This window comes from Ranitomeya imitator, chromosome 5 (assembly GCF_032444005.1).
Source record: "Ranitomeya imitator isolate aRanImi1 chromosome 5, aRanImi1.pri, whole genome shotgun sequence".
Lineage (NCBI taxonomy): Eukaryota > Metazoa > Chordata > Amphibia > Anura > Dendrobatidae > Ranitomeya > Ranitomeya imitator.
In genome coordinates, this window is record NC_091286.1 from 524,750,481 (window position 1) to 524,767,402 (window position 16,922).

General features: G+C 43.1%; 1 protein-coding gene across 2 annotated transcripts in view; it reads right to left on the bottom strand.

The window, feature by feature from the left end:
- The window catches only part of ATR (ATR serine/threonine kinase), a 251,380-nt gene that overhangs the window by 95,188 nt on the left and 139,270 nt on the right, over nucleotides 1–16,922 (bottom strand). For both annotated transcript variants that reach the window (XM_069727562.1, XM_069727561.1), the window contains exons 30-35: nucleotides 16,593–16,684; nucleotides 14,817–14,908; nucleotides 14,272–14,449; nucleotides 13,970–14,146; nucleotides 11,575–11,734; nucleotides 11,279–11,452 (exon numbers count right to left, since the gene is read on the bottom strand). In XM_069727562.1, the coding sequence (XP_069583663.1) occupies nucleotides 11,279–11,452; nucleotides 11,575–11,734; nucleotides 13,970–14,146; nucleotides 14,272–14,449; nucleotides 14,817–14,908; nucleotides 16,593–16,684 (873 nt within the window). The remainder of the gene's footprint in view (nucleotides 1–11,278; nucleotides 11,453–11,574; nucleotides 11,735–13,969; nucleotides 14,147–14,271; nucleotides 14,450–14,816; nucleotides 14,909–16,592; nucleotides 16,685–16,922) is intronic.

A 16,922-nucleotide genomic window follows, 5' to 3' on the forward strand; every position in this document is an offset into this window, starting at 1 on the left:
AGATACTCAAAATGGCCCTCGGGCGTATTAAATGCAGTTTTCCATTCATCGCCTCGCTTAATACGCACAAGATTATACGCACCACGAAGAGCTATCTTGGTGAACCAACTAGCCCCCTTAATCGGAGCAAACAAATCAGATAACAACGGCAAGGGGTACTGAAATTTAACCGTGATCTTATTAAGAAGGCGGTAATCTATACAAGGTCTCAGCGAACCATCCTTCTTGGCCACAAAAAAGAACCCTGCTCCTAATGGCGACGATGACGGGCGAATATGCCCTTTCTCCAAGGACTCCTTCACGTAACTCCGCATAGCGGCGTGCTCAGGCACAGATAAATTAAACAGTCGACCTTTTGGGAATTTACTACCAGGAATCAAATCGATAGCACAATCACAATCCCTATGCGGAGGTAGGGTATCAGACTTGGGCTTATCAAATACATCCCGGTAATCAGACAAGAACTCTGGAACCTCAGAAGGGGTGGATGACGAAATAGACAGAAATGGGACATCACCATGTACCCCCTGACAACCCCAGCTGGACACAGACATGGATTTCCAATCTAATACTGGATTATGGACTTGTAGCCATGGCAACCCCAACACGACCACATCATGCAGATTATGCAATACCAGAAAGCGAATAACCTCCTGATGTGCAGAAGCCATGCACATGGTCAGCTTGGTCCAGTACTGAGGCTTATTCTTGGCCAAAGGCGTAGCATCAATTCCTCTCAATGGAATAGGACACTGCAAGGGCTCCAAGAAAAACCCACAACGCCTAGCATACTCCAAGTCCATCAAATTCAGGGCAGCGCCTGAATCCACAAATGCCATGACAGAATAAGATGACAAAGAGCAGATCAAGGTAACGGACAAAAGAAATTTTGACTGTACCGTACCAATGGTGGCAGACCTAGCGAACCGCTTAGTGCGCTTAGGACAATCAGAGATAGCATGAGTGGAATCACCACAGTAGAAACACAGCCCATTCAGACGTCTGTGTTCTTGCCGTTCAACTCTGGTCAAAGTCCTATCGCACTGCATAGGCTCAGGTTTATGCTCAGGTAATACCGCCAAATGGTGCACAGATTTACGCTCACGCAAACGTCGACCGATCTGAATGGCCAGAGACATAGACTCATTCAGACCAGCAGGCATAGGAAATCCCACCATGACATCTTTAAGGGCTTCAGAGAGACCCTTTCTGAAAATAGCTGCGAGCGCACCTTCATTCCATTGAGTAAGTACGGACCACTTTCTAAATTTCTGACAATATACCTCTATCTCATCCTGACCCTGACACAGAGCCAGCAAATTTTTCTCTGCCTGATCCACTGAATTAGGTTCATCGTACAGCAATCCGAGCGCCAGGAAAAACGCATCGATATTACTTAATGCAGGATCTCCTGACGCAAGAGAAAATGCCCAGTCCTGAGGGTCGCCACGTAAAAAAGAAATAATGATCCTAACTTGTTGAACTGGGTCACCAGAGGAGCGAGGTTTCAAGGCCAGAAATAGTCTACAATTATTTTTGAAACTCAGAAATTTAGTTCTATCTCCAAAAAACAAATCAGGAATAGGAATTCTTGGTTCTAACATAGAATTCTGAACCACAAAGTCTTGAATATTTTGTACTCTTGCCGTGAGCTGATCCACACATGAAGACAGACCTTTAATGTCCATCGCTACACCTGTGTCCTGAACCACCCAAATGTCTAGGGGAAAAAAAAGGCAAAACACAGTGCAGAGAAAAAAAAATGGTCTCAGAACTTCTTTTTTCCCTCTATTGAGAATCATTAGTATTTTGGCTTCCAGTACTGTTATGATCTGGTAATTCAGTACCAAAATGGACATAGATGTCAGAGCACATACAGTGACCTGACAATAACCCAAAAATATAGAACGAGCTCTGAGACGTGGAAACTCTGCTGACCGCAATCCCTAATCCTCTCCAACCAATACTAGAAGCAGCCGTGGATTGCGCCTAACGCTCCCTATGCATCTCGGCACAGCCTGAGAAACTAGCTAGCCTGAAGATAGAAAAAAAAGCCTACCTTGCCTCAGAGAAATACCCCAAAGGAAAAGGCAGCCCCCACATATAATGACTGTGAGTAAAGATGAAAAGACAAACGTAGAGATGAAATAGATTTAGCAAAGTGAGGCCCAACTTTCTGAACAGAGCGAGGATAGGAAAGGTAACTTTGCGGTCAACACAAAACCCTACAAACAACCACGCAAAGGGGGCAAAAAGACCCTCCGTACCGAACTAACGGCACGGAGGTACACCCTCTGCGCCCCAGAGCTTCCAGCAAGCAAGAAAAAACAAACAAGCAATGCTGGGCAGAAAAAACAGCAAACAAAATAGCAAAGCGGAACTTAGCTATGCAGAGCAGCAGGCCACAGGAACGATCCAGGAGGAAACAGGTCCAATACTAGAACATTGACTGGAAGCCAGGATCAAAGCACAAGGTGGAGTTAAATAGAGCAGCACCTAACGACTTCACCACATCACCTGAGGAAGGAAACTCAGAAGCTGCAGTACCACTCTCCTCCACCAACGGAAGCTCACAGAGAGAATCAGCCGAAGTACCACTTGTGACCACAGGAGGGAGTTCTGCCACAGAATTCACAACAGTTTACATGACAGTGTTTTTATTGTATCATAATACCAAGATGAATTAAACCATTTGATCTTGCCATGAAACACGCCCAACATCTGAAACAAAGTATGCAGCAAATTGGTCCCTCATATGAGCAATCTCCACAGTTGTCCGCAGAGGATGATCTTGATAATCAGGCAATGGATTTGTTATGGGTTCATCGAGTTCCACGTTGACTTTCTCTTTATCAATAATAAAATTGTGGAGAACCACACACGCCTTCACCACCTCATCCACTGTCTCAATTTTCAAATTTATAGCGGATCCTAAGATACGCCATTTGGAGACAAGGATTCCAAAGGCGCACTCCACAGTTCTTCTGGCCCGGGACAGTCTATAATTAAAAATACTTTTGGTGCGGTCCAACCCCCGACTGGAGTACGGTTTAAGTAGGTTGCCACTCATTTGAAAAGCCTCATCCCCAACCACAACAAATGGCATGGCCGGGCCGTCGGTGTTGGGAAGAGGTCGTGGCTGGGGGAAATTAAAATTGTTATCGTACAATCTTCGGCCCATATCAGACTCCTTAAATGTCCGTGAATCATTTGCACGGCCAAACGCTCCAATGTCCACAGCAAGAAACCTGCAGTCCGCACCTGCAATTGCCATGAGCACGGTGGAAAAGTATTTTTTATAATTAAAAAACAGAGATCCACTTCTTGAAGGCTTGGTAATCCTAATGTGCTTCCCATCCACGGCTCCAATACAGTTAGGGAAAGAACACACTTGTTCGAATTTTTGGGCGTTGGCCTGCCATAATTCTGTTGTAGGGATGGGTAAAAATTCCTCCCGGAGGTTGTCCCACAATGCGCGGCATGTGTCGGCAATAATACCAGACAGTGTGGAGACTCCAATCCTAAACTGGAAATGCAGTGATCTTAAGGTCTCTCCGGTAGCAAGGAAACTGACAAGAAGAAAAATAAATAAATGTAATTAATTAAATTGTTATGAAAGAATTTTTCATTCTTAATTACAATCCCCCACCCCACAAAACCAAAACACGTTACTTTAAAAAATGGCAAAAACATAGAAATCCTTCACATTGCATTACGTACCTTAGAGTCACCAGCAGACGTTCCTCGGGGGAAATCGATTTACGGAGCTGCGTGTCCTGCCTGGAAATGGTTCCTTCCACCAGACGCAGCAGATATCGGAAGCTGTTTTGAGACATCCTGGTGTATTCAAAGTATTTCTCCTGGTTCTCATTTAATTCGCCAAACAGACAATGGTAGGCTCCATGACTCTCTTGGACTTCCACTATAGGGTGTAGCCAAAAACGCCGACGACTCCTCCGTAGTTTGTCTCTTTTCCTCTGTTCATGACAGGCAATAGCATAAGCAATAGCAAGGGCAAATTCCAGCTCCATATTGAGGTAGATACTCTCCATGGGACGCTCCATCTTGATGCTGTATGGTTGGAAATAATCTATGCCGGGGTATATATACCACAATTACATTATACCCACCCTCATCTACCCATTGGTGGCATTATCTAGTGTCTAGACACTAGACCCACCCTCTTCTATTCATTGGTGGTATTATCTAGTGTCTAGACACTAAATTGTGTTGAAAGATTACATCATTGTTTGACAACGCATGCGTCGTAAAACGCTGCGTTTTTTGGAAAAACGCAACAAAAACGCACAAAAAACACTGCGTTTTACGACGCATCCGTTCGATGCATGCGTCAAAAATGGTGCGTTTTTGCGTGCGTTTCCGATCTGTCGTGCGTTGCGTCGGCGACGCTGCGTCGCATGACGCTAATGTGAACGTAGCCTTATTGTATTCTTCTCCGACTGCTAGGGTGAGAGTTAATGGAGAGTTGTCTGGAAGTTTTGGCCTATATAGGGGGACTAGGCAGGGGTGCCCACTATCTCCGCTGCTTTTTGCGTTGGCAGTGGAGCCCCTGGCACAGAAAATTAGGAGCTCGACTTTGGTTAGGGGGTTCCGGTATGGCATGATAGAGGAGAAAATAGCCCTATATGCAGATGGCATGTTACTCTTTTTAGAAAATTCTGGAGAGGCCTTGGAGGGTGTGATGCATATTCTTAGGACATTTGGTGATATATAGGGTCTTGAAGTCAATTGGGTGAAGTCAAATATCTTGATAGTGGATAAAGGGGGCGTTGACATCCCAATATCAGGGGAAGGTAGTAAGCTGACAGTGGTTTCTCAGTTCAAATATTTAGGTGTTCAAGTGTCTTTTCCTCTCTCGAGCTACATGGATCTGAATCTGTCCCCATTGTTGGACAGGTTTAGGAAGAAAATAGGGGCGTGGTGCAAGTTATCTCTCTGAGTGGTGGGAAGGATAAACTTAATTAAAATGATTCTTATGCCCCAATTATTGTATATATTCCCCCGTTTGCCCCGAAAGTGGTTTCATACCATTAACTCTATATTTCGAGACCTTGTTTGGGGAAAGAAACAGCCCAGATTTAGGCTGGAATTCCTTCAGAGGCCTAAAGATGGGGGGATTGGCCCTTCCAAATCCCTGGATCTACTTTTTGGCAGCGCAGGGTCAGCAGATGAGAGGTTGGAGAGAGGTGACTGGACTGGGTTCGGTGCAGGGGATTTTGGTTTGGTTGGTGGGAAGGGACCCATTGGTTCAGGGATTCGAGGCAGGGGGATTTGGGAAGTTTGGAACGGTTGCAGGAGACCTGTAGGTTTCAATATGGACAGTTAAGACATGCCTATCTTGTGCAGAGCAAAACGCTTGATATGGGAATTTATAGAGACATTCTGGTAGACTATGTCTGTGCAACGGAAGGAACGAAAGGGGTAGTTTCGGATATTTATAGGGATTTGTTATAAACCTTTCTTAATAGATTCCCTATTAAGGCAAAAGAGAAATGGGAGGAAGAGTTGGGAAGGATAGAGGAGGGTAAATGGGAGGATATCATGGAGTATATTCCACAATTATCATTAAGTGAGCCTGGTAGACTTTTGCAAATATATGTGCTTCAGAGTATATAGAACTCCAGTTAGGCTATATAAGGCAGGGCTGAGACAGACCTCCGAGTGTCCTAGGTGCCAGTCCGAGGGGGCAGGGATTCTACACATGTTATGGCAATGTACGAGATTGAATTCATATTGGTTGGAGGTGGGAGAAGCAATTGGGAAATCATATGGCTGTGCAATCGCAAGCGATCCTGTGATATATATTTTGGGATATGTGGAAGAGATCCGAATTCCAAATCATCATAAAGTAGCCATAGCTAGATTATTGTATGTTGCGCGAAAGCCAATTGCCAGGCACTGGTTGAGTGAGGTACCGACGACTCTGAAATTTTTTTTATAGACAGTCTGATTTGGTTATTACTATGGAAAAGGGTATTTATGAAAAAAGGAAAAGTATGAAAACTTTTGTAACACTTTGGAAACTTGGATGGAGAGGAACTGATTCCAGTGGGATGTTGTTTTATTATGTAAGCAATGTATGCTATTGTCCTATTCTTGTTTATAGCGGCTTTAAGAAAGGAGGAAGGGAGGGAGGGAGGGGGGAGGAGGGAGGGATTTAGGGTGGGGAACTGGGGGATTGTTTCAAAATGTTTGTAAACATGTTTATTCTCCTTTGCTGACACAATTGTGTGTAGTTGTCAATTTGAATATTGTTAATAAAAATTATCTGATTTAAAAGGTGTTATAAGACTATATTTGAACATATTAATATATTTGTTTTATTGACAATTCCCCCTGTAACTGGGGCTGGTATATTATCTCCAGTTACAGAGGAAAATTCATCTCTTCTCTGTCTGCACATCAGAGCTGTCTGTCTGTTTTCCTAGAACCCAACAGCTCATGTTCTCTCCCTACACCCAGAAAGCACGTGATCTCTGAGTTCGGAGGAGGAAACAAGGTCAGCACTTTCTAATTTATATGCACAGTGCTTGTTCAGTGCTTTATATGGTGATCAAAAAAATAGATATTATAATAAATCATGTCTGAGTTCTCTGTAGGCAGTCTAGTGGTGTCTGACAGTCATCTCCTTGCCCCTGCTCAATGTTGTAGAGCTGCTCTACAATACAATGACGTTTTAGAAACTCACCGCAGAACAGAACTAGAAATGGATGGACATTTATAGTTTATTGGTGGTCTAGAAGTAGTTAACTATTAACCCCTTCCCGCCACGGCCCTTTTTTGTTTTTGTGTTTTCGCTTCTCGCTCCCCTCCTTCCCAGAGTTATAACTTTTTTTTTTTTTTTTTTGACAGCGGCATTTAACAGGTTAATAGCGGCGGGTGAATCGCGATTTCACCTGCCGCTATTGTGCGCACATGTCAGCTGTGCAAAACAGCTGACATGTCGCGACTTTGATGTGGGCTCACCGCTGGAGCCCACATCAAAGCAGGGGACCCGATATGTGCCGTACTAGTACGGCGCATGTCGTGAAGTCTACTGGCATCATTAGTTCTTTAACCCCTTTCTGACATCGGACGTACTATGCCGTCGAGGTGGGGTGGGCCCCTATAACCACGGACGGGATAGTACGTCCAGCGCGATCGGCGGCGCTCACGGGGGGAGCGCGGCCGATCGCGGCCGGGTGTCAGCTGCCTATCGCAGCTGACATCCGGCACTATGTGCCAGGAGCGGTCACGGACCGCCCCCGGCACATTAACCCCTGGCACACCGCGATCAAAGATGATCGCGATGTGCCGGCGGTGCAGGGAAGCATCGCGCAGGGAGGGGGCTCCCTGCGGGCTTCCCTGAGCCCCCCGCAGCAACGCGATGTGATCGCGTTGCTGCGAGGGTCTTACCTCCCTCCCTGCCTGCTCCAGACCCGGATCCAAGATGGCCGCGGATCCGGGTCCTGCAGGGAGGGAGGTGGCTTCACAGCGCCTGCTCATAGCAGGCACTGTGAAGGCTGTACTGCTCTAAGTGAAATCAGTGATCTGACAGAGTGCTGTGCACACTGTCAGATCACCGATCTGTGATGTCCCCCCCTGGGACAAAGTAAAAAAGTAAAAAAAAATTTTTCCAAATGTGTAAAAAAAAATATTCCTAAATAATGAAAAAAAAATATATATATATTATTCCCATAAATACATTTCTTTATCTAAAAAATAAAAACAAACAATAAAAGTACATATATTTAGTATCGCCGCGTCCGTAACGGCCCGACCTATAAAACTGGCCCACTAGTTAACCCCTTCAGTAAACACCGTAAGAAAAAAAAAAAAAAACGAGGCAAAAAACATCGCTTTATTATCATACCGCCGAACAAAAAGTGGAATAACACGCGATCAAAAAGACAGATATAAATATCCATGGTAACGCTGAAAACGTCATCTTGTCCCGCAAAAAACGAGCCGCCATACAGCATCATCAGCAAAAAAATAAAAAAGTTATAGTCCTGAGAATAAAGCGATGCAAAAATAATTATTTTTTCTATAAAATAGTTTTTATCGTATAAAAGCGCCAAAACATAAAAAAATGATATAAATGAGGTGTCGCTGTAATCGTACTGACCCGAAGAATAAAACTGCTTTATCAATTTTACCAAACGCGGAACGGTATAAACGCCTCCCCCAAAAGAAATTCATGAATAGCTGGTTTTTGGTCATTCTGCCTCACAAAAATCGGAATGAAAAGCGATCAAAAACTGTCACGTGCCCGAAAATGTTACCAATAAAAACGTCAACTCGTCCCGCAAAAAACAAGACCTCACATGACTCTGTGGACCAAAATATGGAAAAATTATAGCTCTCAAAATGTGGTAATGCAAAAAATATTTTTTGCAATAAAAAGCGTCTTTCAGTGTGTGACGGCTGCCAATCATAAAAATCCGCTAAAAAACCCACTATAAAAGTAAATCAAACCCCCCTTCATCACCCCCTTAGTTAGGAAAAAATTAAAAAAATGTATTTATTTCCATTTTCCCATTAGGGCTAGGGCTAGGGTTAGGGCTAGGGTTAGGGCTACAGTTTGGGTTGGGGCTAAAGTTACAGTTAGGGTTTAGATTACATTTACAGTTGGGAATAGGGTTGGGATTAGGGTTAGGGGTGTGTCAGGGTTAGAGGTGTGGTTAGGGTTACCGTTGGAATTAGGGTTAGGGGTGTGTTTGGATTAGGGTTTCAGTTATAATTGGGGGGTTTCCACTGTTTAGGCACATCAGGGGCTCTCCAAACGCGACATGGCGTCCGATCTCAATTCCAGCCAATTCTGCGTTGAAAAAGTAAAACAGTGCTTCTTCCCTTCCGAGCTCTCCCGTGTGCCCAAACAGGGGTTTACCCCAACATATGGGGTATCAGCGTACTCAGGACAAATAGGACAACAACTGTTGGGGTCCAATTTCTCCTGTTACCCTTGGGAAAATACAAAACTGGGGGCTAAAAAATAATTTTTGTGGGATAAAAAAAAAAAGATTTTTTATTTTTACGGCTCTGCGTTATAAACTGTAGTGAAACACTTGGGGGTTCAAAGTTCTCACAACACATCTAGATTAGTTCCCTGGGGGGTCTAGTTTCCAATATGGGGTCACTTGTGGGGGGTTTCTACTGTTTAGGTACATTAGGGTTTCTGCAAACGCAATGTGACGCCTGCAGACCATTCCATCTAAGTCTGCATTCCAAATGGCACTCCTTCCCTTCCGAGCCCTCCCATGCGCCCAAACGGTGGTTCCCCCCAACATATGGGGTATCAGCGTACTCAGGACAAATTGGACAACAACTTTTGGGGTTGAATTGCTCCTCTTACCCTCGGGAAAATACAAAACTGGGGGCTAAAAAATATTTTTTCGGGGAAAGATTTATTTTTTAATTTTCACGGCTCTGCGTTACAAACTGTAGTGAAACACTTGGGGGTTCAAAGCTCTCACAACACATCTAGATGAGTTCCTTAGGGGGTCTACTTTCCAAAATGGTGTCACTTGTGGGGGGTTTCTACTGTTTAGGTACATTAGGGGCTCTGCAAACGCAATGTGACACCTGCAGACCATTCCATCTAAGTCTGCATTCAAATGGCACTCCTTCCCTTCCGAGCCCTCCCATGCGCCCAAACAGTGGTTTCCCCCCACATATGGGGTATCAGCGCACTCAGGACAAATTGGACAACAAATTTTGGGGTCCAATTTCTCCTGTTACCCTCGGGAAAATACAAAACTGGGGGCTAAAAAATAATTTTTGTGGGAAAAAATGTTTGTTTTATTTTTACGGCTCTCCATTATAAACTTCTGTGAAGCCCTTGGTGGGTCAAAGCGCTCACCACACATCTAGATAAGTTCCTTAGGGGGTCTACTTTCCAAAATGGTGTCACTTGTGAGGGGTTTCTACTATTTAGGTACATTAGGGGCTCTGCAAACGCAACATGGCGTCTCATCTCAATTCCTGTCAATTTTGCATTGAAAAGTCAAACGGCGCTCCTTCCTTTCCGAGCTCTCCCATCCGCCCAAACAGTGGTTTACCCCCACATATGGGGTATTAGCGTACTCAGGACAAATTGTACAACAACTTTTGGGGTCCAATTTCTTCTCTTACCCTTGGGAAAATAAAAAATTGGGGGCGAAAAGATAATTTTTGTGAAAAAATATGATTTTTTATTTTTACGGTTCTGCATTATAAACTTCTATGAAGCACTTGGTGGGTCAAAGCGCTCACCACACCTCTAGATAAGTTCCTTAGGGGGTCTACTTTCCAAAATGGTGTCACTTGTGGGGGGTTTCAATGTTTAGGCACATCAGGGGCTCTCCAAACGAAACATGGCGTCCCATCTCAATTCCAGTCAATTTTGCATTGAAAAGTCAAATGGCGCTCCTTCGCTTCCGAGCTGTGCCATGCGCCCAAACAGTGGTTTACCCCCACATGTGGGGTATTGGCGTACTCAGGACAAATTGTACAACAATGTTTGGGGTCCATTTTCTCCTGTTACCCTTGGTAAAATAAAACAAATTGGAGCTGAATTAAATTGTTTGTGAAAAAAGTTAAATGTTCATTTTTATTTAAACATTCAAAAAATTCTTGTGAAGCACCAGAAGGGTTAATAAACTTCTTGAATGTGGTTTTGAGCACCTTGAGGGGTGTAGTTTTTAGAATGGTGTCACACTTGGGTATTTTCTATCATATAGACCCCTCAAAATGACTTCAAATGAGATGTGGTCCCTAAAAAAAAATGGTCTTGTAAAAATGAGAAATTGCTGGTCAACTTTTCACCCTTAACTCCCTAACAAAAAAAAATTTTGGTTCCAAAATTGTGATGATGTAAAGTAGACATGTGGGAAATGTTACTTATTAAGTATTTTGTGTGACATATCTCTGTGATTTAATTGCATAAAAATTCAAAGTTGGAAAATTGCGAAATTTTCATAATTTTCGCCAAATTTCCGTTTTTTTCACAAATAAACGCAGGTACTATCAAAGACTTTTTACCATTGTCATGAAGTACAATATGTCACGAGAAAACAATGTCAGATTCACTGGGATCCGTTGAAGCGTTCCAGAGATATAACCTCATAAAGGGACAGTGGTCAGAATTGTAAAAATTGGCCCGGTCATTAACGTGCAAACCACCCTTGGGGGTAAAGGGGTTAAAAACACAGCCAATAAATGGCAAATCCTGCACACATTTATATGAAAAACTATAGTTACTGTGCCCCAATAGTCACAGGTTTTATTTTCAACGTACTTTATACTTTTTCATCACAGCATTGCTTTCAAAGTTGGCCGTCTCATCCATGAATCGTCCGACTAGCAGCATGGCTCGGCCATGGATCTGCTGCTGCTCTGGGCTTTCAGAGTTACCAGCCTGGAACAGCTCTTCCCCCTTCTGAAGGACTATGAGGGCCTGGTGCACATCACCCTAATCCACAAAATAGACATACTGGGTTAGCAATAGTGGAATTTAATCTTCCCATTACGGACATATACATATAACAAACAAGACACAAGCAATGACTGGCAGGGTGCTGGATTGCTGCTCACCTTAGACCACAGCCACTTCGCACGTTCAACATTAAGTTCAGCGAGCCTGGTTTCTCCTGCATTGAGGAGGGCATTATATGCAGTCTGATGGTGACCTGCTTTTCGGGCAACACGCGCACTTTGCAGCCAACATTCCCCAATCATGTCAGTGAAGCTAGGCCTGCAAAAAAGAAAACCTTCAAACTTAACCTCTTTAAGTCGGCCTTCAGACAGATGACGTAGTGAATCAGATTTTTTAATTCAAAATGTACAATCCTTTTGTTCTCCTTTTAGATAAGCTGCTGCAAGACTCCGCTTTCCCCATAGTGAGGCCCAGCAATGCGCTCGTGCACGGTGGGAGTCGGGAGAGATAATCGTTGACCACCAGCGAAGGTGTTTGGACACCTTTAAAGACATTGCTAATTTTGGCCTTCAAGATGTACTATATTTTTCACTTTTTGCCTTAACTTATTCCAAGAACAAAAACTTTTTATTTTCATCATTTCCTGCGTTTCTCTGTTCTTGTTATTGTATTTTGGTACAAGACGATTAGCATTTAATATGCATAGTAAACAATTATTAATATCTGTGTGTTGTTACTAATTATTTGATCCCTTTCATTATCGGTTGTTTGTTAATCCACAATAACACACATATGCACTTACTCCTGCTTTCTCTCCAAAAAAGAAGATAAATGCTATCAAATACCAGAAACAAGTTTGTGCTTTACACTAAAAATTAGGAGTTCTCAGTGAAACGTTCTGGATGTTGTAAGAAACTTTATCCTGTAATCTTATCTTCTACGGTGGACTAAATCATCAGTAAAGCAGAGATAATGCAATGTATTGCTTAATTTTTGGATAAATTTATTCTACAGGGTGGGCCATGTATATGGATACACCTAAATAAAATGGGAATGGTTGGTGATATCAACTTCCTGTTTGTGGCACATTAGGATATGGGAGGGGGAAAACTTTTCAAGATAGGTGGTGACCATGGCGGCCATTTTAAAGTCGGCCATTTTGGATCGAAGTTTATTTTTTCCAATGGGAAGAGGGTCATGTGACATCAAACTTATTGAGAATTTCACAAGACAAACAATGGTGTGCTTGGTTTTAATGTAACTTTATTCTTTCATGAGTTATTTAAAAGTTTCTCTTTGTTTACAGCCATTGACATGTCGCAGAGGTTAACACGTGAGGAACAGATAGAAATTGTGTTGATGTTTGGTGAACACAGTACCCGGATCATTGCAGCAGATTTCAATGCAAGACACCCTACGCAAGAAAACAGTCACCATTCCCATGTTATTTAGGTGTATCCAAATAAATGGTCCTCGCAAAAAAGTTTGCCTCATCACTGAACATAATGTTCTGTGTAAACGGAGGGTCCTGTTCCAATTTTTGTTTTGCCCGTTCTGCAAATTCAGCGTGCCGATCTGGCATCAGTCGAACATCCCTTCGGCGGATATTAGCTACTCACAAATGGCACCCTTACAAAATCCAGCTGCTGCAGCATCTCAACGAGGATGACCCAGATCGGCGCGCTGAAATTGCAGAATGGGCAAAACAAAAATTGGAACAGGACCCTCAGTTTACACAGAACATTATGTTCAGTGATGAGGCAAACGTTTTGGAAGTTTGCAAATGGGAATGGTGACAGTTTTCTTGCGTAGGGTGTCTTGCATTGAAATCTGCTGCAATGACCCAGGTACTGCGTTCACCAGACATCAACACAATTTCTATCAGCTCCTCACGTATTAACCTCTGCGACATGTCAATGGCTGTAAAAAAAGAGAAACTTGTGAATAACTCGTGAAAGAATAAAGTTACGTTAAAACCAAGCACACCATAGTTTTTCTTGTGAAATTCTCAATAAGTTTGATGTGTCACATGACCCTCTTCCCATAGGAAAAAATAAACTTGGATCCAAAATGGCCAAATTCAAAATGGCCGCCATGGTCACCACCCATCTTGAAAAGTTTTCCCCCTCCCATATACTAATGTGCCACTAATAGGAAGTTGATATCACCAACCATTCCCATTTTATTTTGGTGTATCCATATACATGGCTCACCCTGTACATGTAAAACTGCTTTTAAGGCTACATTCACTAATCCACGAGTCACGTTCCCAGTACGGACAGTGATTTGCACTCTAGGCGCACACAGGTTTCCTGACCCAAATTTGATAGCCTCATAGGTATATATGAGGCTGTCAATATCATGCCAGGAGGTCTGTGGACACTCCGTGTATCACGGTCCATATTCGGACTGTGACAGACAGATCTGTGATTGTAGTGTATAGGTGAACATACACAAAAAAGATAGTGGTCATTGACAAACTGCCTATTATGTTATTTTAAGTGCTAACAGCTGCATTCATCCTACTGACGTCATCAATCTAAACCAACTCACCTTTTGCCAGCAGTCAGCAGAGCCCTGCGCAGTGCCAGAATGGGTTCTCTCGCCCTGTAGGAGTTTTGTGTCATTTCCAGCCTTGCAGGCCAATTCAGAGAGTCTGTACCCGAGTCACCAGCAGAATCCTGGAGCAACATCTTTATACTGTGCTCAAGCTCACACAACATGTGCAGCCTTCCAGGGAAACAAAGTATGTAAATTATAACATTACGGTAATAATATTATTATTGATACATCTCATAATGACCATAAACATCACCCAGTAAGCAACAAAAGAGGAGGAAAGCAATGCTGTATACCTTACTATATACTCATATCCTCGTTGGTAGGAGCCTCTCTCAAAGCTGGCGGCTGACAGAGGCACGATCTGCTCGGCACGCACCACTTTGAGGGTCTCATAGAAGGCTTCCCTCTCCTTCTTCTTAGACAGGAGCAGCAGCTGCCCTAGCCGGATACTCCAGTTGGTGGATTTTCTATCTGTGGAGGCAAAACAACTGTGAAGCCAAATAGCAGCAATATTACTGCAATGGGAGCTTTCCTTACATGCATATGTAACCTGGAGCAGCGCGATATTTACATGGCTGTCACAATGGACTAGCCTCTCTGATCACTACATCCTCCAACTCTTTGTATAGTAGATTGTGCTTAATTATGTCCAGAAAAAAGATCAGACGAAAGAAAAGGAAGGATTTCAGGCCTATAAAACCACTGTACCTCGTCCCCCAATCCGCCCCAGTTACATACATAATAATCCAGAAGAGGAGATATTCCTAAACGAGGGTGTGAGACTAATGTATAACATTACAGCCCCTTTAAAGCCTCACTAGCACACACAACATATTACCTGTAGATAGGTATTCATCCACCAAGTCCCATTTGGAGAGTTTCCAAGCTGCCTCAACTCTGTAAGTGTTCAACTCCGCGGTCCACTCAGGCCTAGGGGATTAAGGTAATAGGATAACGCACATTTAAAGGGACTCCGTCAGTGCAGAATTACTGTTCAAACTGAGACCCGCCGCTCGGTGCGTCACTGTGCGGCCAATCATTAAAATACACTTCCCACCTGCTTGTTTTCCCTAATCTCCACCTCCATCTTTGAATGACAGCTCTGGCTTCACAGAGCCAGAGAAGGGAGGATATAGGGGAAAAACAAGCAGGTGGGAAGGTGTATATAAATCATTGGCCGCGCCATGAAGCACCGAGCATCTGTCTGTACTTGGTGTCAACAGTCATCCTGTGCTGACAGAGTTCTTTAACACAGGCCATGAGATATCTGTCCGTTACGTGCCTATTTTGCCTACAACCATCTAACCTTAACCCGTATACACATGCACACTTGGCTTGGTTAAGCATAAATGTGCTTTGTAAGGGGAGCAGTGAGTAAATCGCTGTCAGACACCACTGGCTTATATGCCCAGAGAACTATTGGATTAGGAAACTGCTCAATTTCTCACTTGCACGATATCTGCTGCTGAAGGCCCTCATACAATGTAAAACTTGCCGATCATCTAATGTGCACGGGATCTTGAGATATACACGAGACTGTGTTTGGTCAATGGATATCACAAGTGACACCCCCATAAAAGATGCACGCTATGCACATGTACAGGATTTTTTCCCTCTTTACAGGTAGAGGGAAAAAAGCTACTGAAAATAAACCTCTGACATCATTCATCTCCCAGGGCAACAAAGGATCGAGCATAATAATGCCCTGTGCTTCTTTCAACCCACCATATATTGGGGAACCGTCAGTCTGCTCCCACAGTTAATCTAGCCTACCTGGCATATGTTGTAGCCATTATACCACTAGTCCCATATCAATCCGTATGAGACAAAAAAGTGATCCCACAACAATATACTCAAATTAAAACCAATACTTTATTCACAATAATTCAAAACAGTTGAAATACAGCAGGAATAACCGTAATAGGAGACGCCAAAAATGATAGATAAATACAGCCTAATAGCACACCAGGCAACCACCAATTGTATTTATATATATCATGGATACCCAAAGATCCTATCTAGGTGGTGCTATGTTTGCTGCTGAAATATTCCCTACAAAATAAATAATGGAGCTCTGCAACAAGTATAAACAAATATAAAAGAAGCCCTATATATAAAAGGGGCCGGTGTCTAAATCTATATAACAAGAAATCCTAGGCTATAGTATGCCAAAGGGACAGTGCCAAGTATGTGGTATCGCCCAACAGGATAGTAAAAACCAAGGGCACAAGTGCAGATAAGAAAATACATAAATATATGAGAGTATACCTGTAGCAGAGGTTCTCCCGGCGTCCCCTCACCCCGACGTGCGTTTCGCCGCCAGCTTCTTCCAGGGGCGTCCCCTATTACGGTTATCCCTGCTGCATTTCAACTGTTTTGAATTATTGTGAATAAAGTATTGGTTTTAATTTGAGTATATTGTTGTGGGATCACTTTTTTGTCTCATACGGATTGATATGGGACTAGTGGTATAATGGTTATTGAAGTGCCCCTTTGATGTTCGGACATTTGGTGATTTATTATGTTGTAGCCATATGTCTAATGTACAATATATTACTTGCTCAAATACACCCATATAGAAAAATAGTTTTGTCAGCCAAATTGGGATACTTACCTACTATTTAGGATTCCATTAACTTGTGTTATCACAGTAGACAGTTGGCCAAGACCCAACATTGATTTCACGACTCCATGATAGTGCAAAATCTGCGAAAAGATAATCAAGAAGACATGTCTCGCTATAATTACCAATGCGTGCGCATCCAAATGTAGTATCATTGGAATAATGAAGTACATACAAAAATAAAAACTCTTATGTCCGCATACTAGTGGTAGCTGTTGGATCAACAGATAATGCATCGGTTACAGTAACACGAGATACATGGTACCCTCTGCCCGGACATCATACTTACTACTGAGAACACCCCAACTGCCTCTAGAGGAA